Here is a 24,626-nt window from a genome sequence, read left to right as displayed (position 1 = left end):
GAAAGCACAGCCTCCACTCTTTCCCACGTACTTCTTAGACTAAATAGCAAAAGAGAAGATAGCAGAAAAGATGGTAGCTTCCTGGATACCTTTGTGTAAGACAGGAACTTAGTGTGTGCATGTTGATAGGTCTTTTGCCTTAAGTTTCTCTTAGAGCTGCATTTATAGCGAGTTGACCCTGCCTCTCAGAAGACAGGCACAGGCAGTGGGAGATGGATGTGCAGCTCTTTATTCACATTAAATGCTCTGTTTCAAAACAGGACTGGCTGCATCCGATCATATATGCCAAATACCATTGTCTTAGAGTGTCTGCTGGTGCGTGGTCCCCAGATGCTATGTAGGTACAAAAACATCAGAGATATTAAGTTCCTTATATAAAGTAGTAGAGTATTGGCATGAACATAACAAATATCTTCCATATACTTCAAATTATCTCTGGATTATTTGTAAGACCTAACGGGGTATAAATACTCTGTAATGGTACCTACTGCTTAGAGGATGATGACAACAAAAGACAAATCTGTATTTACTACTATTTAGAGGTTTTCAGTTTGTGGTTGGTTAAACCAGTGGATGTGAAACTACTGAGGGTCCAACTATTTGGCTGTTTTGTAAAACAACGGGGTCCCCAGTCCTGTTCATCCCAGCTGCTACGAATTGCTGTTGAAGCCAGTCAGTGTCCACAGAAGCCCCATAACTTGGGTATCCACTGCCAGCACCATACTGGTCCCAACCAGGAAGTCTTCTTTCAACTTTTTCAACCATATCTGATTAGTTGATATGCAGGGAAAAGGTTGGGTCAAGTCTGAATCTTAATGTTACTTTTTCCTGGCCACATGACCTAGGAAAGTTATCGAAACCTGTACATTTCTTTTGTAAAAAAAAGTTGTCAATGTGTCAGATCAGACTTTCAATTCACAAAGATGAAATGGTTTTCTTTCCACACCCATCTTTGTTTCATTTCAGGCTTCATTCCATGTGAGGGAGAGAGGTTTAACCTCCTCAAATTTGGCAGTTTTTCCATTTCCTTGGGTAATGGTGGGTTAACGGGGAAGAGAGTATGTAGAGTTATAGGGCAATGTGGTCCAGTCATCTTTCCATGTGGTTATTCATTGTGAGATGCTCATCTACCTCTTTGGGCCTGCAGTCACTAATGATCCCTTAGGACTGAGAGCTGTCATGACGTTTCCTTGCCTTCCATGGGGCTACATCAATATCTGTGCTGTTTCTCGTGTTCTCTATGCAGGTCCATCTGTGGACAGTCTACCTAGTGCCATACAGGTATCACACATCCTGCTGGGGGCTCAGCCCCAGAAACAGCTGTAGGTGACTTCATTCTCTAATTTATTCTCTCCATTTTTTTCAACCTACCTCATCTGGAAGAAACCAGATTCTCTTCCTCTATCCCTCCCGAAGGTGGACCCACTGTCAGGTCCTTCTTGCCCTTTCACAAGTTTGTTTCTGAAGCCCACACTTGGGCCTCTTCTGTGACCATACCTGTGGCAAGGCTAGAGGTGTGCATAAATGGAAGTGTGACGGGAGAAATAACCAATGAAAATGTAAAGAACAGAGCTTAAGATCTCCAAGATATGCTCATCTTTAAGGATCAGTGAAACAGCATATAAAAGGACCTGATGCATTTCAAGGTCCTCATGGTAGTTCTTTTTTTCCTCTGACCTAGTAGACATGTTGTTTAGACATTGATCGTGTGCTGCCTTAGAAACCTCAGGTTATCTTAGAACATCTAATTCTTATATTTTAATTTACCTTAAGTCTCTCTCACCTCTCAGTATTAACTCCTGAAGACCCTAGCACGCAGCCTACAATTATGTGAACCTAATGTTAAGACTAGATGCACAGGAAATATTTTGAAATGCTTATCTAGTCTATGGAATCCAAACTCAAGTCTGGAAACAAAGTTTTGATATTTTTGTTCTCTTAAAATGATTCATGACCAAGTTTATCCTGAATTTCGACAGAGGAGCTGTGTATCCCATGTAGACACCTTCAATATTAAAAAGAGAAAATTGTCAGTGTATCTATTATTTTTGATACCTTATATCATATCTAGTACTGGGTATAATGTACTTCAAATTTTATGCATTTCTCCCATTGCAAAATGCTAACTAAATCCAATTTCTACAGACTTCTGACTCATAAACAGAGTATAGCACAGAGCATGGTATCTTGAGATCCAAGATATTGGTCACAGATATTGGTCTTTGAGATGGAGTCTCTGAGTGAGATGATGAGGCAGGCTAGATAATAGATGATGTACTCAGATTGTAGGGATGTACACTTTACAACCTCAAGCCTAAGTTTTATTAAATATGAGTTCCTGTATAATGACTGCCTATCTCCCAGAGTGGTTATAAACATTCAAGGACATGATGCATGTTGAGATTGCACATGGTGTTGGGTACACAGGTCACACCTAGTCGGTGATACTCATTGACTCTATTGGTCAAAGGTAGAGACGAGGCAGGAAACAGACGGTCATCTGGATAGCACCTCCATCATTCATGCTCAGACCTCTTTTCTATAGATCAAAAAAAAAAAAAAGATATCCAGATACGAATTCACGTAAGTCACACATTTTATTGCTTTGACAAACACAAATAGAAATAAAATCCTCATGTACAGAAGGATTTATCTTGGCTCATGAATTCAGAGCCTTCAGTCCCTGACCAACCTGCCCCATTGTTTCTAGGCCAGGGGAGGGAGAGCATCCTGAGAGAATTAAGTCAATGATTTGGTCAAAGCTCCCATCACACAATTGCTTCCTTCAAGCCTAGCCTCTAAACATGAGGGATCTACTCTTCAATATGGGAGCCTCTTGGTGGGGTCACTTGACATCCAAACCATAACATTAGGACATAAGCATGCAAATGTTATGGAGAAGCATCAAGATAAGGAAACCTCAAATTGTCCTCCGTCCTTTTCAGACCTTTCATCACAGTCACATCTATTTGGAATTCCCTGGGAACCAAGCACTAGAAAGACTTGTTTTACTTTCAAAGCAAAGAACCCTTATGCGGCAAGGAAACAACCTGTGGGACAAAATGGCTTAACACAGAAAGACAGATGGTTCACATAGCAGAGGATATCCCAGAACACAGCAGTGGGGATACCCACTGGGGTCCTACTTGGTCCCATGTGACTCTTCTAGCTCCGCCCTACATTTTGCATTGCCCTTATCACTCCCAGGCTAATGACAAGATGGCTTATGCAGCTGTGGGTTCTCATAAAGACAACAGGAGTTAACTGAAAACCTTCTGAGAGCAAAATAGAAGCTATTATATATAAGCTACCAGTCATCATCTCTCATGATGGAAGTCTAAATTTGGTTCCTTGCATATTCTTGGATCTATAATTATGGCTCATTGAATGCCAGGTAGTGATTGGCTTCATCATCTTGTTTGGCCCAAGACCCACCCCTGAATCCATCATTGGAACAATGATGGAGTAACAAAATTTGTTTAGACTCTGTCCCTGGAGCTTCTGTCCTTGCCCAAAGCCTCTGGGCTGCCTTAGTAAGATACCTTCATAAGAAGGGAAGGGTGAGAGAGCCGCAGTGCCCACAGTGACTCTGATGCCATTCAGCACATCATCTGCTTCAATTCAACAGGCAATTATAAAGTGTCTGTTGTCTGCCAGGCAGACTACAGCATGCCAAGAGGACACAAGAGGCCAAGTGTTCTTGAGAAGAATAAATGAGTCAACTTATGCACAGTGTCTGGTGCAACCCTCAGCCCCTAATACTTACTTGCTCCATATTGTCTTCATTAAAATGAATAATGCATGAGTGATCTTTGCTATCCAGGAAAAAGAGGCTTAAACTAATAAATTATAGCAGCTTGCGAAGAGCAAGCCTGCGGGTAGCATCAAGGAGAGAGATCACATAAGGAGTATGCAAAAGGCCCAACCTGGAGAAGCTCACAGCTCAGTGCTTCGTAACCTTGACTTCACATCTGCTTTACCCAAGAAGCTTTTGAAAACTCCCCATACCAATTAAATCAAAATCTCCAGGGGGTCAGCCCGAGCACCAGGTGCCAGTTTATCTTCTTAAAGATTCCCAGATGATTAAAACTCGTAGCCAAGGTGGATGATAACAATTTAGGCTACTAAGGACAGCACACTCGAGTAAACAATTCACCAGCAATGTCAGGTGGAAGGATGCAAGAAAACCAACAGTGATCCAGCCCCTAAGCCTAGAGAGCACAGTGGGTCTCAGGGCAGGGACAGGGCTTGGGAAGCAGGGACTCAGTAAGGTTTAAGGAAGCAGCAGTGACAGAGACTCTAAAAGACCTTGAAAAACTATGAAATTTGCCTCATCTGAGCAACAGGGAGGAGGGGGTCGGGGGAAGCAAATGTGAGAGCAATGGAACAGGTGTGAGGGAGAACCCAGGCACGTCCATATCCAAGCAGTAGAAAGAGCCATGCAGTAAAACTGTAAGAGAGATTCAATAGCCAGCGCCTAAGAAGTTTCAATAGCAAAGCATAAAGAAGTGGGGTACCTGGACATTTCCCTAGTGTCAGAATTCTCTTTAAACCTATAATGGCTCCCTCTATGATGGTGTCCCTTTTCTTGCTCTCCTCCATTCCTCCCCTGACTAGATCTTCCTGCTCCCTCCTCTCCCCTCCCCTTCCCCCCTTCTCTTTCTACTAACTCCCTCTCCCCTCCCCCATGATCCCCATTAGCTTAGGAGATCTTGTCCCTTCTCTTGGGGACTATGTGTGTCTCTCTTAGGGTCCTCCTTGTTTCCTAGCTTCTCTGTCAGTGTAGATTGTAGGCTGGCAATCCCCTGCTCCATGTCTAAAATCCATATACAAGTGAGTACATACCATTTTTGTTGTTTTGCGACTGGGTTACCTCTCTCAGGATGGTTTCTTCTAATTCTATCCATTTGCCTGCGAATTTCAAGATCCCGTTGTTTTTTTCCTTTTCTGTTTGTTGGCTGAGTAGTACGCCATTGTGTAAATGTACCACATTTTCTCCATCCATTCCTCAGTTGAGGGGCATCTAGGTTGCTTCCAGGTCCTGGATATTACAAATAATGCTGCTATAAACATGGTTGAACAGATGTCCTTGTTGTATGAATGTATATCTTTGGGGTATATGCCTAAGAGTGGATCTTATGGTAGACTGATTCCCATTTTCCTGAGGAACCATCATACTGATTTCCAAAGTGGCTGTACCAGTTGGCACTCCCACCAGCAGTGGAGGGAAATGTCCAGAGACCTGCAAGGTTGACCCCAACTAACAATCTAAGCAATAGTCTAGAGGCTACTACCTTAAAAGCCCTTCTCCGATAATGAGATTGATGACTACTTTATATGCAATCCTAGAGCCTTCATCCAGTAGCTGATGGAAGCAGAAGCAGACACCCACAGCTAAACACTGAGCTGAACTCTGGAATCCAGTTGCAGAAAGGGAGGAGTGATGAGCAAAGGGGTCAAGACCAGGCTGGAGAAACCCAAAGAAACAGCTGACATGAGCAAGGGGGAGCACATGGGCCCCAGACTGATAGCTGGGAAACCAGCATAGGACCAACCCAGACCCCCTGAAGGAGGAAGTCAGTTTGGAGGTCTAGACAATCTATAGGGCCACTGATAGTGGATCAGAATTTACCCCTAGTACAGAAACGAACTTTGGGATCCCTCTCCACATAGAGGGATAATCTCTCAGCCTAGACACACTGGGGAGGGTCTAGGCTCTGCTCCAAATGATATGACAGACTTTGAAGATCCCCCATGGAAGGCCTCATCCTTCCTGGGAGGCAGAAAGTGGTTGGGACAGGGGAGGAGGGGGGAGAGGGAACTGAGAGTGACATGTAAAAGAGCTTGTTTCTAATTTAAATAAATAAAAAACAAATTTAAAAAGAAAATAAACATTTATAAACAACAGCAACATAAAAGAAGTGTGGTACCACATACAAAGACATACTGAACACTAAGGAATATAGGAGCTGTGTATCCAAGGAGCATCCACTACCCACAGAGCAGCAAGGGTGCCACAGTGCCACTTGCTGGAAAGCTGCCCTTTGCAGAGCTGGGAAAGCCATTCACAGGCCTGCCTCAGGCAACATAAAGCACAGAAGCAGCGGGAGCTGCTGCGCTGAGACAGTCTACCAGAGCTAGGGGTTGCTAATGTGTACCATGAGCCATCAAAATGTCTCCTGGGAACTATAAAGATGGGGACTCAGTCCTGGTCCATCTTCTCTCTGCATTCTGTTTCTTCTCTGAACAAAAAGTCAAGCAAGATCTGGGCTAGATCTGTCCATGCACTCAGTCCCTTCAAAGATGAAAGAGGAAGACTGTGAATCGTAAAGACACTAGGAAAGGCTGTCTGTGTGAGGCGGCCTATAAGCAGACCTCAAGGGAGGCCTGGCTTGGAGAGCAGAGGAGATGGGCATGGCTTCTGACGAAGCTGCAGCATGAGCATTTTGAACCTTGCATGGGCATGGTAGAAGACCCCAGCCCCCACCGTGCTCAGCCTGTGTACACACAAACACAAACTGGCTTGTTTTTAATCCCTTAGGTTTAAAGAAGATGCAGACAGTATGAGTGACCTTGGTTCCTGGTGCTTCCTACCTGGTCTCCCCAAGGCAGGTGACAATATTTCTTGTTCTTACAGGGGGCGAAGTGGCCAAACCACGGTTTGCACAGTTTTTCCACGGCAGCCTCGCCAGCCTCACGATCCGTCCTGGCAAAATGGAAAGCCAAAAGGTGATTTCTTGTCTGCAAGCCTGCAAAGAAGGGCTGGATATTAATTCCTTGGAAAGCCTCGGGCAAGGAATAAAGGTAAGGAAGGCACCGCTGCCACCTGTGATAAGCCACTGATTTATGAGTGGAAGGCTACCCAATATCTGAGCATGCCGGGAAATAATGGTTTCCGGAGAAGCCTTGCAGAAATGGTGACTCAGCTAAGGTGTGATCACACCTTGACAGGGACCAGTTAGTGACCATGACTTCCAGGATGGACTTCTGCTGCCGGCTCCTGAAACGGCTAGATCAGGTAATCTAGCATAGACAGTAGACGACATCCCGTGTATGCCTGCAGGGAGATACGAAATTTCATTTGTCTGCAGATTGGTTGGTTACTTTGCTATTCATTTGCCTAAAGGCGCTAAAGCAGCACGCAAGAATACATTTCAAAAGCATAAAATGTAAACAAAAAATTAGGACTCCAAAACACAAATAGGAAAGGAGAGAGCAGACAGACGTGAGGTAGAATTGGAAAACAGATGTGACAGTCACTAGGTTTTACATTGTCAGAGTGAAGCCAGCCCCCCTTCAAGCAATATCTGGAAGTCACAAGGAACATGAAAAGATTTGTGTTTTTATTGCCTGTGTGAAACAAAAATATTCAAGTGATTCAGGAAATCCGAGCTTTGCTCTTAGAAAAACATCTCCCAGATGGGGGAGGGGCAGCTATGGCCCCAGCAAGCTTCTCTCTGACAGGTAAGGTTATCTTCTGGCTTCACCTAGATATGAGAAGCTCTCAATAGTCCTGGGCCCAAGTTCTGAATAAAGAGCAGGGTCAGTCCCATCAAAGGCCCTGATGAATCATGACAGGCCCATGTGAGGTGAGTCTCTAGCTCCTTTCTTGAAATCAGGGTGGCCCACCTACTGTGTCCGGGAGACCAGGACAGGTCCTGGAGTCTCCAGAAGCCATAGTAGTTTTCCCCCTTGGCTGTTTTCCAAGGGAAGGTGACAATAGCAGAAGATTTCCACCTGCTGCCTATCTGTCCCATGTCTGCCATGGGCCTGCCTTGCCATCCTACCATGGGTCTGCCTTTGCTAGCCAGGGACTCCTTTTCTAGCAGAACTTGTTCTTAACAGGGGCCTGATGTTTGATGGCTCTGGCCCTGGGTATGCAAGCAGGGCCTGCTGGTCTGAGCACCTGTGATGTTCATTAAAATGTGATCATTTCAGCAAACATACCATATTGCAGTTATGGACAAGGTTCTAGTATACAAAGGTGGATGCTGTCAGCTTATTGTCTTCAGATAATTTGATAGCCCTAGTGGTCAATAAACCTTCTTGGGTACCACTACATTGACAGTGAACACTGGCATTTCCTAAAGGGCTCTGAAATGCTCGTTCTAAATGCTTTATGACTATTACTTTTTGTGATACCCCTTCCCACTGATAAAGGTACCCTGATGTTCTCAATCAGATATTGAGAACTGAAGTATAAAGGATGCTCAAGCATCATCCTTAAGTCAATGACAGGCTGAGCCCAAATTTGAATCTAGGCAGGCTCACTCCATAGCTTTAGATTCAGGGTGAATTGCCTTCAGGGAAGGCTCCCCAGAAGAGGGTAAGCCCAGAGAGAATGTATAAGAACAGGTAGGAATCCACCTGGGAAAGGAAGGGTAAAGAGGGCAGCCACTCCAAGATCTGAGAATTTGAGCAGTAGCAACGGAGCATTGCAAATTGCACAGGAACCTCAAGGCCAGTGTTGTGGGTGTCCAATAGTAGCACAAAAGTGGGACCAAGAAGCTAGATCAAGACCATGCCATGGGCACTCCTAGACACATTTAGATGTCTTTTTTCTGTCAACCACTAGAAACCATTGAAAACTCAAGCAAGAGAGAATAATCTTGGCCATGCAGGAAGGTTTAAGGTGCCTACCCTGGACATTGGGTCTGAAGGGGAAGATGGAAGGAATACAGAAGGCATGGTTAGGCAAAATTGACTTTCCAGATATTGTTTACCATGGCTTTGATACACACATACTCATACATACATGTTAATCACATGTCACTGGGAAAGCATGTGCTATTTCCTTGGGGTATTGTCCACCTAGTACTGCAGAGATTAGCCTACAGCCCTTTCTTTTTCTCACTCCAACTCACTGCCTGCCTCTGAATTCGTCCTCTGCATTGAACCATCCCAAGGGGCCACTGTTGCAGACTTCCACGTCTGACAGAGAGAGAGGGAAAAAAAAAAGAAAAACTAAAGATGCTAGACTTAACAGCCAGGCAATTTGTGAATTATAAATTAAGAACCAAAGTGATTTCTACCAAATAGTCATAGCCTGTGGAAAGAAAAGGTGCTAAGCCAAGTGTCACACAAATAGAACGGTCTAGGGGGAGGCTCTCAGCATCCCACCTGCTCATACCCAAGTCACTGCAAATTACCCTTTCCCATCCCTAAGGCATGGCTTGTGAGAGCCCGAGGTCTGTGAGAGAAGTTAATAAGACACTCAGTTTACAGAGCGCTCACTGGGGGCTGTTTTATGTTCATTATCTCTACTCCTCAAAACAAATTAAATATTATGACCTCATTTCAAAAGCAAGGGGACTGGGGCTTAGGGGACTTGTCCAAAATAAGTCCATGCTCTTTCCTCCACGCCAGCAACTCTGATTAAAAGATGGCCCTGACCACTGTTAAAACTAACTTCCTTCAGCCCCTGCCCACGTGTCTCCTGCATGTCATTTCTGAATGGCTATCATTTGATTTGCCAGTGACTAGCCTCCTTCTGTGTGGCTGACTTAACAAAGAAACAAGACATCGCTTGCCGAAGGAACTTCTCCACTCATAGGGGCTCGCACCAGCTCTTTGCTCTACTTGTCAACCTGTAGTCATGCATATTTCTGGATACTTCTCAAGAACATTGCAGTCTCTGCAGGGTTGAGGTGGCTGTTGCCTTGTACCCAAGAATCTCTAAGATTCCATGGAGCAGCCACATTTTGGAAGGCCATCCTGTTCTGATTTTCATGGCCCCATCCTTGCCATCAGCACCTTCACAGTGTGGCAGAGCAAGAAAGAATACTGACCTTACAGCCAGACGCTGTTCTCCACTAGGTTCTCAACACCAATGTCTATTTACTATTTACTGCCTGGGTGACTCTGGGCAAGATATTTCAACCCCCAAGCTCCACCCCTATGTACAAAATGGAATTAATACTATGTGTCTTTTAGCAATGTATTAATTTACTAAGCATTTCGATACATGTCCCTGTAGCAAGCATAATGGGCTCTCAACGAATCACGGGGCCTTTTGTGGCACAGTAGACCTTTCTGTTCATTTGTTACTACATTAACTTATGTATTTGGAGGTGGGAACATGCCATATACTCATGTGGAAGTCAGAGGACAATTTATGGGATTCAGTTTTCCCCTTCCACCATGTGGATCTCAGGGTTGACAGTTCAAATTGTCAGGCTTGGTGGCAAAGGCCTTTACCCTTTAAGCCATTTAGTACAGATCAAAGAGGCTGGCAGATAGCAGATGGTCAGGGAAGGACAAGGTGCCCAACAAGCCATAGCCAGCCTGTTACTGAGGCATAGGGAACCTAGGTTTTGGATAGGAATTTCACTGATGGTCAAGCCTGCAAGGAAACTGAAGAAGGCAGCTGAATGTCTGGGAGAAGTGGCCATAATGCAAGATATCTATCTAGCATCGTCCTTGTTTGCTATGGTCACAGCACAGATTCCCAAGGAACTAGGCTTGGGCACCGTTTGCCCCTATGATTATGCCAGTGTAAACATGTCTGCCTCATAACTACAGACATATCCCCAGAGTATGGAATACTCCACCTAGAAAAAATGTGAGAGCCTGTGAAGGCCTTTATTGACCTTTCAGGAACTATATTGACAGCTGGGCCAGTGTCCATCTTCATGCTCTATGGTTAGAAGGATGTTCTTGGGCTTGGGCTTGGGCTAGGCATTACCTGGAAATCCAACACATTGGCTAACCTGTGACTTTGCTAGGATTCAGTGGAGACATGTGCTCTGACAATTGCCAAGAAATGCTACTTGGTCATCCTTCTAGAACAGCATTTCTCAACCTGTGGCTCGAGACCCCATTGGGGGTCAAATGACCCTTTCTCAGGGGTCACCTATGACCATTGGAAAACACAGATATTACAATTCATTAACAGTAGTAAAATTACAGTTATGAAGTAGCAACAAAAATGATTTTATGGTTGGGGGTCACCACAGCATGGGAAACAGTATTAAAGGGTCACAGCATTAGAAAAGTTGAGAACCACGGTTCTAGACGCCTGTAGATCTTCCCATTCTGACTTATGCCAGGCTCAGACTTCAGCCTACTCTGCAGTGCTAACCATCTTCTTCATACCACTGCCACTCTAGACCTTGTGGGAAAGCTAAGGAAAACCAGTAACCAGGCCCTTGAGAGTCTCACACAGACAGCAGCATCACCGTAAGACTCTACTCTAGTACCCGAGACACTGTGCAGAGGAGTGGGCAAGAGTTCTAAGTAGTGTTTTTTGGAAGGATGACCTTAAATCTTCCCAGATCTAAAATGGATGACTTGTACAAATGATTCAGATCTGATTGTGACCCACTGGTGTGTGGTGGCTTCAGAACTGAGCATTCTGAGTGGAAGAGGCATCCATGCCTAGAGATACACCAAGTGGCTGGCTGAGAAACAGTGGCTAGAGACACACCCAGTGGCTGGCTGAGAAACATCTACCTGGGACCTCCTGCATCTAGACCAAGGAAGCTGTGCTCATGGGCAGAGGTCACAGCTCAGAGGGACACTACCCAGGGCTTTGAGAGACAGGAAAGAGTTAGAGCATGGGGGAGGAAAGGCAACAAAGGCACAGTGGTCCCATCAGCAAAGATTCAACAAAGATGGACTTACTACAGCATTGGGAATTATAACCCAAGTTTTCATATATTGAATGCTTTGTAAATACTAGAAACTTTATATCAAGTGGGCATCCTTAATCTAATGTTCTGAAATACAAAACTCCATAAGCACTGACATGCTACTACAAATGAAAAACTTGCAGCTAGTCTCCTGTGACAGACCACAGTCAAACCACAGGCACATTTAAAAATATTATATACACTTACCTTCAGACTGTGTGTATGAGATATATACGAACCATAAATGAGTTTCATATACAGACTTGAATTCTAGCACTAAAACATCTCATATATGTGCAGATATTCCAAATCAAAGAGAAAAAATACAACATCCCAAACACTTCGAGCCCCAAGTAGTTCATTTGCAGTAGAGTCATCCAGTATGTTATCTCATTGAAACTTCAGACAGGTAGATATTCATTTCTTCAAGTTTTAAATGAGAAAATGAAGTCCAGAAAGGGGGAGTAACTGTCCAAAAATTGTACTTCTTAGTGTGTATTGGAACAAGAGTGACAATCTCAAATATTGTTTTCTCTCAGACACGCTACATAGCCTCACAGAAGACTCATGACTAGTAAGGGCCGGCTTCATCCTCCAGATAGGTTGACCTACTGTGGTAGTAACTCTCCAGATTCAGTGACTGTGATACATAGAAGTGTTTTCCTCTTATACTAAGTAGTGGAGGTGAGGTAGAGTTCCTGTGTACAGGCTGAAGGTCACTGGAGTGAGGAGAAAGACTAGAGAACTCCACAGGGCAATTCCCTGCCTTGGCCCAAGGCATTATACTTACTTTACCTCCCCTCGTGTCTCATTCATCAATTGTCACATGGTCCTGGAATACATGGCACAATCGAGGTAGGAAGTGTCACTTCTCCAGTGCCCAGATAGAGGAGAGAGCCAGGTTTGGTACTGCTGAAAAGCAAGTGGCTAGAAGGAGGCCATGTTGGGGGGACAGGAGATGGTGCTGAGTAAAATAGATGTTTGAATGGAACCATTCATTTATCCATCTACCAGGAGTTCTCAGATCACTAGAGCTAGCTTCTGGGAGCAAGGGGTCAGTAGAGCCCTGTGTTCAGTGAGACAATCGCTCATCAGTGTGCCATGTAATCAGGCTATACCATTCTTTTATAAGTGCTACCAGAAAGAAAAACACACAATCCCAGTAGGACCTAATTCAAGGAGTAGGCAGAAATAAAACACTTATATAATAGCTAAAGGAAACAAAGAAAGACCCATCCACTGACTAGGACCACCGTGCCAGTGACTCACTTGGTTCAGTGTCACCAACAATGATACATCCATCTCCAAACATAGAACAATAGTATTGCTTTGAAGACATTTGGGTCAGGTCAGGGTAAAGTAGCAGATAGTTTTCCTTAAACCCATGAGAACATACATTCCGCTTCTCATGTAGTAAGAGAAATATGAATTAAAACTAGAGTAAGTTGGTGTTTGTCACCTATAAGTCTGGCTGGCTTCCCAAAGACTGACAGCATGCAGATGGCTGAGGTTAATGCAGATGGAAGTGAGTGAGTGTGTGTGTGTGTGTGTGTGTGTGTGTGTGTGTGTGTGTGTGTGTGTGTGTTGACAATTCAGGCAATCAGAAATTTGCCAGCATCAACAGAGAACATGTACTACTCTTTGACCTAGAAATTTCCCTTGCCAGGATTTGTCTTCTGGATACATTCATGTGTTTATATTATGAGATTATGGATTGTGATAATATCAGTAAAAGATTGAAAATAGCACAAAACCCTTGCTATCACAGGGCACAGTGGCTCACACCTCTCAATACTCAGGAGGCACAGGCAGGCTAATATCTATTAGTCTGAGGCTAGCCTAGTCTACATAGTCAATTCCAGGCCAGCCATGCCTACATGGTGAGACTCTAAAGCAAAACCAAAATATCTCTTAGCAAGAACGCTGTGACAGGGTTTTCAGAATTCCATTCTGTGGTTCAGGCTGATATCACCAGGAATGTCTAATCCTTTGGCTGAACTCCTAGGGAAGGTCCTGAAGTTCAGAAGAAAGTGGAACAACTTACTGGAGAGGTAGAGAGCACAACCGATTCATCATCTTCTGATGTTCTAGAGATAACTTTGGTGGCCTTAGTGGCCTCCTCCTGGAGTTACACAGTTTTCAGAGAGCCATGCCTATCGTTGACCATTTTTCCTATGATGCCCACTTCTGTCTTCCAGTATCACTTCAACCCTTCACAGTCTGTCCTCGTGATGGAAGGTGATGACATTGGGAACATCAACCGAGCCCTCCAGAAGGTCTCCTACATCAACTCCAGGCAGTTCCCAACAGCAGGTGTCCGGCGCCTCAGACTCTCTTCCAAAGTCCAGTGAGTAAAAGCCAACTGCCCAGGCCCAGCTGACGCAGCAACAATAGTCCCTTAAGACTGTTCCTTTGCAAGTAGGGCTTCCCTTGTTCAACTTTCCTCTACTCTGCTATCCATGGGAGGATGCTTCTGGGACCCGTGCTCTTCTTTTGCTTTCTTAAGGGAAATATTACCTTTCAAACCCACCTTTCCGTGTTTTTTTCCACATCTAATCTGATGCCTAGAGAGGCCTATTTTCTATACATTCTCCAACAGCTAGGTTTTAAATGGTCTGATTTAAGGGTATAGCACCTGGTACATGGTAGGGGCTTGATAAGTATTAATTAAATTAACCAACTTTGTTTTGTAGAATTCCTAAATACTATGGGTAAGCCAGAGGAAGAGAAGGCATGGTTCTTGTCCCCAGGGAGCAGAGTTCAATTAATGAAATGAGATCACTGTAGTTTTTGATACCTCACTTCCCAGATATGGCAGCTACTTGAGATGACTGCTAGGTAAGGAACCCCAGATAAACTCCTAGAAGATGGACGTGGAGTCACCAAGCAACTGGGATAGAAGAACCCAGGAGACAAGGGTGGGAAGGATGGGTCTGCTGACGGCTGCATTTCTGGGCCTGAGATGCCCATTGTGGGAAGCGACACTCAATAGAATGATGAAGAGTGTTGCCACCCAGAGGCCTGAGATTATATGTAGACACCTCTGAGTCAGCTCCAAATTGGAGCAAAGAGAGGGAAAGAGACTGCCTAGTGTCCATCCCCGAGACCTGCTGTCCATAAACCAAAAGGAGAGGGAAAGGCAACAGGAAGCTGAGCTGGGCACCTGCAGTAGCACCCAAATTCATCATCTACCTAGAGCATGGAAGAGATGAAAACTATCCATTTCCATAGAGACTTATCCAAACTACCCTTCCTTCTTCCATTGGGTACATTCCCTCGGCATACAGAATGATGGCTGCCTCTATAAGGATCTAGCTTGATGCCTAGAGCATAGAGTTGGTCTAGGCAGTGCTCACTATTTTTGCCCAAGTCTTTGGATTCCTTAATAATGGAGAATATTGATGACATGTAGGCTTCAATGATTCTACTGAGAAAGCTTGGACTTTACTGGATAGCAAGCTCTGGACAGTCACTTTTTTGAAGGTCTTTATAACTAGCCATTACTAGTACAGGGTAATCATTGCTCTCCCTATTGTATAGATAAGAAGTTGAAGTACAGAGCAATGAAAGTGACCAAGCAGGGCATGGATTCTCACCTATCCATCTTCCAAGCCTTAGTTCTTATGTAGCAGTGCACTAGGGTAAAGTAATGTAACCACTGCAGTCCTCTGCCCTCACCAATAGAAGAGGTGCACCCCCCATGATATCCTCACTAAGACAGAACACATGCATATGCCAGAGCAGGATAATCTAGCCCTAGGGTCTCATTTACTAAAATGGCTAGAGCCAACCAGACAACAGTTCCCTTACCAAATACTAATGCACAAAAGCAAGCAGTTGCTTTTAATTAATGTTGCCATGGATGACTTTGCTAAAAGATAATGAAAGCTTTCATGGTTACTTGTTGCTAGCATAGAAAAGTCTCATCCCTCCCAGGAGCCAATCTCTTAAGTCCCTACATTGTTAGTGCTTAGGTGCTAATGTGGCCTTAAATGTGAAGGTCTACGGCCATCCTCAGAGACTGCTAACACCCAGGACACCTTGGCAAGCCCATGGCTCTGGAGCGGATGGTTTAAATCATCGGCTGATCAGGGCCATGACTGGAGATGTTTTCCCAGGTGCTTTGGGGAAGATGTGTGCATCAGCATCCCAGATGTGGATGCCTACATCATGGTCCTGCAGGCCATCGAACCCCAGATCACCCTCAGGGGAACAGAGCGCTTCTGGAGACCTGCTGCCCAGTTTGAAAGTGCCAGAGGAGTGATTCTCTTCCCTGACATCAAGATTGTGAGCACCTTTGCCAAAACTGAGGCATCCGGGGATACAAGAACCACAGGCACAGGTACTTATGGGGCCGTGGGGAGGGTGGACCTTAACTCCGTACAGTCTGGTAAAATGATACCTCAGGGCAACCCACACTGCTCACCCATGGAAGGATGATGTATGACAGGAAAAAAATCAAACAAAGCTAGAAACACTCAGGCGATCATCAGGAGAGGGACAGACAGCTTACCCAAGTGTAGCACACCCATGTTAGTGACAGGAAGCAAGAAGGAATACACTTGTACTATATGGTAAGTGAAAAGAAGTGACATGCAGACTTAGCAGTATCCTTGTAGCATGATCACCACCATGTAAGAAAGAGATGCCCAGAAGAAAAGATACTTGATGCTAACAGCAGTGTCCCCCGAGGAGCATGGATAAAGACTATTTGTTTCTGCTTGCCTTCCCTTTTCTGTGACTGCAAAAAAAAAAAAATGTCCTGTAGTGGGTATGTATTATTCCAATCATTAGAAGAAAAGCTAAAGGTGTGCAAAGGATAGAACCCAGCTTCACATTACCATACACACAGCAGAAGGCTGGGGCTCACTCGGCAATATGACTAAGCTTTCAGGGAACTTCCAGGTTGTAATTCCCACCAGCTTCATTATTAGGGCTGTTGCTTAGGGAAGGCTGAGTTTCCACTCTCTGCCTGGGAGAAACACTCAGTTACACAGAAAGCCAGAACATCTGCTGGAGGCAGACAAAAGGAAAGAAACCCACAGAGAGGGAGTCTGTGGAGAGGAAGGGAGGGATGCCTGCCTTTTGCAGCTCAGAGGGACTCAGCATTTCCTGACAGTGCTTGTCTGAGAGCAATCCTTCGAAGCCTCTTCCAGAAGCACAACTTCAACCGCCTCCCCCCCTCCAAAGCCACTGCTAATGATGTGCTGGTAGGTACCAGTAGGCCCGAGTCCCTGAAGAGCCGCTTCTATAATAATCCCAATTACCTACTGTCTTAAACCACCCTGGTCCCCAGTGATTAGGTTCTCAAGGGGCAGACCTCCTGAAAGCCTAAAAATAGTTGGTATTTCACACCTGGCCAGCCAGGGAGGTTTCTGAATTACATGCCAAGGTGCATTAAGTCATGTGACCTTCCCTCCTCTGTTGTCCTCATTTGTGGCTAAAATCAGACTGAAAAAGGAAGGCCTGCTGACTTCAGTGGTCACAGCCCAGGAGCATTGAGCTTTGTGGCCGCTGACACCCGCACACAGGCAATGCGGGAGAAAGCAGCTAACTGGGTCCACATTTCACCTTCTATTTATGAGAGGTGCATGTAGAGCGCACAGCCCAGTGCCGGGGAGCTATTATTAGTACTTCTAAATTTCTGCACTTCCTGTTGAAATAGTCGTTTTTATGAGACTCTTAAATGAGGGGGCTAACTGTGTTTGCTACCAGGCCACAGTGACAAGTTCCAGGGTCAGCTTCTGCCCCTCACATATACACATATACTCACAGACATCCATAATTACGCAGGAGCACATATAATGCACTGTAGGGAGACACCCTAGCCCCGCCCAATAGTCCTGGGACAGGTACCAGGTAGACCCCGGACTCGCCCATAAGGGCATGGTGAAGGAAAGCCGGGGTGATGCAAGGGAAGCTTCTTAAAGGCTGCACGTGGAGCTTCTTTCTGGCTGCGCTAGCTGGGTTCCTGAGACCTCGCTCTGGCCTGCCTTTTGCCCTGGTGCTTTCTTGAATAAAGAAATCTTACCATCACAGATTAATTCATCCTTGAGCGCACGCTGCAACCTTTAATCTTCAATGCACACTCAGTACCCCAACACATACATGTTTCTATGCTTCTGCGCTACTTAGGTCCTTTGTAGCCACCGCTGTTCTGACCCCCGCTATTGATTGTTTGCAAATACCTCTTCACTCTCTGCACTGTCTTGGAAATGTTATCTCAATGCCTCCATCCATGACTCCCAGGCTGAGTTGCCAATCGCTGGGGTTTCCCTTTAGCTCACAGGAGATTTAGCTCTTGGTGGTGACTTGCCTGTCTGTTAAACCAGACGAGTAGCTCCTGCAGGGCTCAGCCACGGACAGTTCTACTGTGGGCTCCTCACCCAGCAGTCCCTCCAACACAAGAAAGTAAGGATGGAAGATAGTGCCATAGGGAAAGAGCCATGCGATGGGCAGCTGGGACACCTGAGCACCTGCCTAGTGTGGCTCTGCCAGCCGTATTACCAGGAAGGTGACCTAGCTCCACCTGAAAGGAAGTTAGAAAACACCTGGGAGACATCTGAAATTAGACATTCACTGCTGTTAATGACTGACCTCAGTGTTAATGAAGATTATTGTGCTTTTATATATTGCTAGTAACACATGGAACCATTGTGGTTGGCGAACAGTAAAAAAAAATTAGGCACACAGAAACTAATAATATATAGTTAATGAGAATGAAACTATTTTAGGTACCACTGAAATTTTTAATTAAAATAATTATCTTGTCCTTTGAATGTCTTTTTAAACATTTTTATAAATACCAATAACTCCCCGTATTCACTTTGTGACTTTGGGCAACTCTCCCCACTTCTTTGATCGTCTATTTCCCCAATGATGGGGTGTGGATAATATTGTCTATTATGTTTGCTCTGTATCTGGTGCACAGCATATATTCCATAAGCAACCATCACCTTCATCTTAAAATGGGGTTTTCAGTTAGGACTGCCAGATTGTCTAATAGATATTTCCCTGAGAAATCTGGAGTCATAAAATCAGGCAAGGACCACAAGACTGACCAGCTTGCTAATATGCTCCTGTGGGAGCATATGAACTAATTAATTTAGTCTAATTTATCAATTATTAATTAACTTTTGCTTATATCCTGTTGAATCCAGTGATGATTAATGAACGATCCATCTCTGTTTGAGTAAAACAGGTGGCTGCTTCATGGCAGTTCCTGTGCCAGATTCTAAAGAAGTTTCTTTCCCAAGGTCCTCAGAGCCTGGTGAGGACTCATGCATACACTCACTCGTGTGTGCATGCATGCATGCGAGCACACACTGTCCACATGGAAAAAGAACTACAAAAGGCTGGTTAAGAGCCACTTAGCTCTCCCCAAGTGCAATCTGTGGCTATGGCTTCTAATGTCTCTCAGAGGAGGAACTGAGTAGTATAGCGGCTCTTTGGAGATACATACCTTCTCCCCACGAATTCATACCACCCTCTTGAAGCTGGCCTGATGTTTGAGAAGTGGGTGTAGCAGATGGGGTTGCACAGCCCCTTCTCCTGCCCCACCTGCACACACAGGCAGTACCCGAGGAGGTGTGGTGGTGAGCAAGAGCTCTTCATGCTGCTGTTTCTCATGTACCCCACCCCCGCCTTCCTTCAGCCCCCAAACCAGCAGTCTTGGAAGAAATGCTACACAACTTGGATTTCTGTGACATTTTGGTGCTTGGAGGGGACTTGGATCCAAGACAAGAGTGCTTGGAGCTCAACCACAGTGAACTCCACCAACGACACCTGGATGCCACTAACTCTACGGCTGGCTACTCCATCTATGGTAAGGTCTCAACACAGCCCCTCTGCTCAGTGATGTCCTCTCAGAGCAGCCTTATCAAGGACTACTGAGTATGGTAGCAGCTGTGGCTGGCACAGTCCTAGAGGTCAAGTGGAAATTCTGATGTTTCTACACTTTCCTTTCTAGAGTGACTCCAGCTCTAGACATTGTACTATATCTTTACTCCTTGGGAATCCGTAGAAACTAAGAGAGTGATTTCACTTTTTGATCCTGGAAAATGCTCCAGCCATGTTTGGCAGCCTGGGGCCAAGCATTCCAGTCATAGACTAGTCTACATGAAAATTCTTTGGATTGGTTTTAATCTTTGAAACTTCTGCTTTTTCCACCCATCAGCCTTTTGTGAATCCAAGACTTTTACCCTTGGATTCACAACCCCAACAGCATCAGTCTGTGTCCTGCACCTGCAGTTCCCCCTCCCCTATGCCTCCGGATAGTAGATGTGGTCTCTTGGTGCAGGTGTGGGGTCCATGAGCCGCTACGAGCAGGTGCTGCACCACCTCCGTTACCGCAACTGGCATCCCACTCCCCTTGAGACTCGGAGGTTCCGGATCAAATGTTCAGAACTCAATGGACGTTACACTAGCAATGAGTTCAACTTGGAGGTGAGTGTATCCTGCCATGGTTAGGGAAAACCTGACCCACCCGCCCATCCCCTCATTCATTCAGAGAACTATCTCAACCGCCTACTTGCATCTCTCCTTGCTCCTCCCAGGTCAGTGTCCTCCATGAAGTCAGAGTCTCTGACAAGGAACACGTCAACCACCTTATTGTGCAGCCACCCTTCCTCCAGTCTGTCCATCACCCTGAGTCCCGGAGTAGTATCCAGCGCAGTTCAGGTAGGATACTTGAAGGCAATTCAGATGCTGGGACTCAAGAGCAGCCTCCAAGAAGACAGTTATATTGTAGCATCCAAAGGTGCTCTTGAGCTGAAGAAGGGAATCCTGCCATGGAGAAACTACAAACCCTCTCTCTGACCACCCCTGCTTTCAACAGGGAGTCCATTAACTAATGGAGGAGTTTCACACACTCCATAGTAACAGAGATTGGTACAAAGGGCTGAGACAATACACCAGTCATTTCAGGGCTAACTCAGAAGCTTCCCATGAACCCCTCACACACTTAACCATATTCAACGTCATCTGCCCATGAGTTTGTCTGAGCACATGCCATATTGTGCCACCGTCTGGTAGCACTTGCATTCCTACTAAATTTTAAAATGCCTGATTCTTAGTGGAGACTTCCCTATAATTTGAGGAGAAAAGCCAGGGGTAGAAGAGACGCTACATTTTTTGAATGCCTACTGTGTGCCTAACAGAAGCTCATGGACATTTCCCTCACTTCTCACAATTGCCATAGCAGAGTGAGTATAACATCTGATGCATAGTTGATAAAAGGATATCCCAGACAGAGTGAGATAAGGGCCCAGAGCCCTATGGCTGGGAAATTAGAGGGAAGATTTTATTGTGAACCTGGATTTTTGTCCGTCAGAAGAGTGAGTTACAACTTTAGTCATTGTGTTATTTGGGTGCCATTTTTTTACTTCAGTGGTCCCGAGCATCGCCACAGTGGTCATCATTATCTCCGTGTGCATGCTGGTGTTTGTTGTGGCCATGGGTGTGTACCGAGTCCGAATTGCCCACCAACATTTTCTCCAAGAGACTGAAGCTGCCAAAGAGGCTGAGATGGACTGGGATGACTCTGCACTGACTATTACAGTCAACCCTATGGAGGTGATCCTCTCTCTGGGATGGGAGCTCTGGGTGGGGGGCTCCTGCTAATCAACTTGGTTCTTCCTCCCTAGGTCCTGGATCCTATAGATTCCTCCTAGTCTAATGAGTCCTATTGCCAGTGATTCTCCCATCTCTGCCCAATTCCCCTGTGAATTGTATTCTCTGATTTAAAATGTGCAATCATTCTTATCCCACAAACATAACTAGAATTTTCCTAAAGCAAGCAGTCATTCGGTATCTATCCCTCACCCCTGCTGTAGTTCAGAGAGGACTAACACTCAGGAATTCAATATTGAACTCTCTTGATTAGCTAACAGTGCAAATTAGGTGGCCTACAGAGTTCACTTAAAGGCTTGAAATAAGTTAAAGCAAAAACAGAGCAACACCACCTGCCATTTAATAAGTTCCCCTTTTAGTGAGACACTGGTCCAGATGTTCTGTATATACAAGCACCGTGTGAATGGGAAGCATCACCGTCATCTCCCAAGGTGGGAACAGAGAGAAGAGTAGCACCATGTTCAAATGAATAAAGCCAGCATTCAAACCCAAGGCAGTACAATTCAGAGGGTTACTTGATTTCAGTTGGCCAACAGCCCCCAGCAGCCATCCATGACCATTCAAGGGACCTGATCTATGCATCTGCCTATCGTTCTTTTTGTCCATGGGTGTCTGGAAGACACAAGCCCAGAGAAAGATCAGGAAAAGCCATAGGGAAATAATAGAGATGATCATTGCTGCCTGGCACCTGTTTTACTCACAGCCAGCATGGCTCAATTTCTCTAAGTATGCTGGTATGGGAGTCCAGCACTCCCATCCTCAAAGAGTTGAGCCTTAAGTGTAAGAAGCAAGAGCAATCTGAGGAGCAAATAGTAGTGTGCCTCAAAGGGGCTGACCTAGTATGGCCAGCTCTTGCTGAAGCTCCAGTCTTGGGGGCTGGCCATTCAAGGAAAGAGCAATCACTAGGGAAGGCTAAAGTAAGGGAGGCCTTGTAGAAAGGGTGTGATTTGGAGGAGACAGAAGTGGATAGAAGATGATCTAAAAGAGCCATGTAGCCACATAAGGCAACATATCACTCAAAACATAAGCCCAGAAAAAAAAAAGTTGCTGGAATCACTACAAAGCTGTAAGAAGGGAAAAGTGGAACTGGAAAGGGCAGGGTACAGCTTTAATTCACAAATTATAGCATAAGGGGGCAGGCAAGGAAAGTGAGGGCATAAACGTTGGCCTTTGCAAAAGAATAGCTTTTAATTATAGCACACCTGCACCTTGGCTTAGATGACCTTCTATTTCCAGTGACACAATGCTCCCACATGGAAAGGTGTCCAAGATCAAGCATGATTCTGCCCCTGGGAAGCAAACAGTTAAGAACCCAAATGTTCTATTTAAAGGGTCTGAAAGATTCAGTAGATGATGCTGTTGGTTTAAGTGCCTGTCCTGTCACTGACACTAACATGTTACCTTGACTATGTGTCCTGGGAGTCGCTGCTATTTTAGATCTGTATCTGCCTTTCTAACTTCCCTCTCCCAGGTTCCTTTCCCAGAGATCCTATGTAGGCAGGATAAGGGGTTTGGCTTTAAGTGAAATGAATCCCAAGAGTCCCTAAGTCTTTGCTGCACAGAGCTCCCAGGCGGCCCTTACTCAGTCCTTGATGTATATTTCATTTCTCTCCTGGCATCCAGAAACATGAAGGACCAGGGCATGGGGAAGATGAGACTGAAGGAGAGGAAGAGGAGGAAGCCGAGGAAGGCATGAGCTCCAGCAGCAGTGGCTCTGATGACAGCGAAGAGGAAGAGGAGGAAGGAATGGGCAGAGGCAGACATGGGCAGAGTGGCACAAGGCAAGCCCAGCTAGAATGGGATGATTCCACCCTCTCCTACTAGTGCCCACGGGCCTACTGACCAGCCCATGTGCCCCTTTTGTAAAGCCCAATCCAATGTATGCCCAAGCCTGTCACACTAGCCTCTAATTTTATGACAGATCCAGGAAGGCCATCAACTTCCTGGAATCTACCCTCTATGTTTCGGGCCCTGCCTGTGTCCCAACCATGGGGCATTTCCAAGAGTCAAGTGTCACCACCAGTGAGGACTTCAGGGTGGTTACATTGTCCTGTGGCCCTCACTTCTTCTGCCTTGGGCTCACCCAGAATCCTGTCACTCACCCAGTCTGCAGAGTTCTGAACACCCTGTTCTTTTCTGCAGAGGAAAAGGTCCACCTTTATGTCACTTACCACCCCTAGGCTCAGTGTTTTCAAACTCCTTGGGTTGTGACTCACTGTGTATGTACTTGACTAAATAGCCTTTCTCCACTGACACCAGCAGGTCCTCCCTATGCTCGGTCTCCAGGTTGCTTTATACAGGGAAGGCAGTGGAGTCTCATACACCCAAAGTCTTAGGGCTTAAGAATTGAAAAGAAAGCCTTTGTTGAGACAGAATTGAGTTTCCAGGTAAAGGTTCATAGACATGTACATGCACAACCATCACACACACACACACACACACACACACACACACACACACACACACACACACACACACACTTTCTAGCTTGGGGAGCCTTTCCTTTTACTTCTTTCTGAGACTACATTAACTGGTATAAAAAGTTAAAAACCAAAAGTTAGTTGGTCTTTGACCATAAGCAGAGCATATCCTCATCACAGGGCTTGCTAAGAAGCGTCCCAACCTGCCTAGAGACGGCCTAGGCAGGAAGGGCTGCCCCATCCAGGGCTATCACCACACAGAACCACAGGGCCCAGGAAGCATTTCACACAGGCACTGCTCAGGTGACAGCTTGGGCTTGGCTGTTGCCAAGAGCCAAAGAAAGGACTAATGGGGTGACCCAGCAAGGCTTCATGGTGGGTAGAAATCTGCTTTGACAGAGGGTTGGTATGGCTGGACTCCGCCAGAGAAGAGCAGCCTAAAGGTTGACAAGGCTGTCACCACCTAGCCTGTGGTCCCTTATCTCCTGTTACTGTTTTCTCCTGAGGAAATAACATCATTTTTCAGATATAGTAGAAGAAATATGGGCTCTCGCAGTCTGCGACGAAAGTTGGGAAATTTAACTGCTGGGAATTCAAAGCATATTTGTAATAATAGCAGCTGCCTCTTTTTTCTTCTCATAAAAGGGGGGGGTGCTTTGAATAGAGGGCAAATATATCAAAACCCTAATTTCTTCTTCTTTCTTCTTATTTTAATAAGGAAGACTTTTCCATCTCCATTCTAACGTGGGCAGTTCGTGAGGAGAATTGTTGCTATAGTAACTGGTGGACAATCTTTTGTGGCCTAGAGAATAGCAGGCAAGAATTAGGGCCGTTGTAAGAGTTACACAAGGCTTTGAGGACATGTTTGTTTCAAACACCTTGAGCTCCTCTTTATTCTCAGTCTGTATAGGTCACCCATAACCTCCCATTCTGCCCCAGCCCATCC

At 45.4% G+C, this 24,626-nt stretch overlaps 1 protein-coding gene across 1 annotated transcript in view; it reads left to right on the top strand.

The window, feature by feature from the left end:
* Window positions 1-23,682, top strand: part of Clstn2 (calsyntenin 2) — a 570,502-nt gene extending 546,820 nt beyond the window's left edge. The window contains exons 10-17 of the mRNA XM_035443875.1: window positions 6,638-6,804; window positions 13,829-13,977; window positions 15,749-15,972; window positions 19,285-19,455; window positions 19,930-20,075; window positions 20,186-20,309; window positions 21,019-21,203; window positions 22,884-23,682. Of these exons, the coding sequence (XP_035299766.1) occupies window positions 6,638-6,804; window positions 13,829-13,977; window positions 15,749-15,972; window positions 19,285-19,455; window positions 19,930-20,075; window positions 20,186-20,309; window positions 21,019-21,203; window positions 22,884-23,084 (1,367 nt within the window). The 3' untranslated portion in view covers window positions 23,085-23,682. The remainder of the gene's footprint in view (window positions 1-6,637; window positions 6,805-13,828; window positions 13,978-15,748; window positions 15,973-19,284; window positions 19,456-19,929; window positions 20,076-20,185; window positions 20,310-21,018; window positions 21,204-22,883) is intronic.
* The last annotated feature ends 944 nt before the right edge of the window (window positions 23,683-24,626 follow it).

This window comes from Cricetulus griseus, chromosome 4 (assembly GCF_003668045.3).
Source record: "Cricetulus griseus strain 17A/GY chromosome 4, alternate assembly CriGri-PICRH-1.0, whole genome shotgun sequence".
Classification (NCBI taxonomy): domain Eukaryota; kingdom Metazoa; phylum Chordata; class Mammalia; order Rodentia; family Cricetidae; genus Cricetulus; species Cricetulus griseus.
This window is presented reverse-complemented; position numbering and strand designations above follow the sequence as displayed.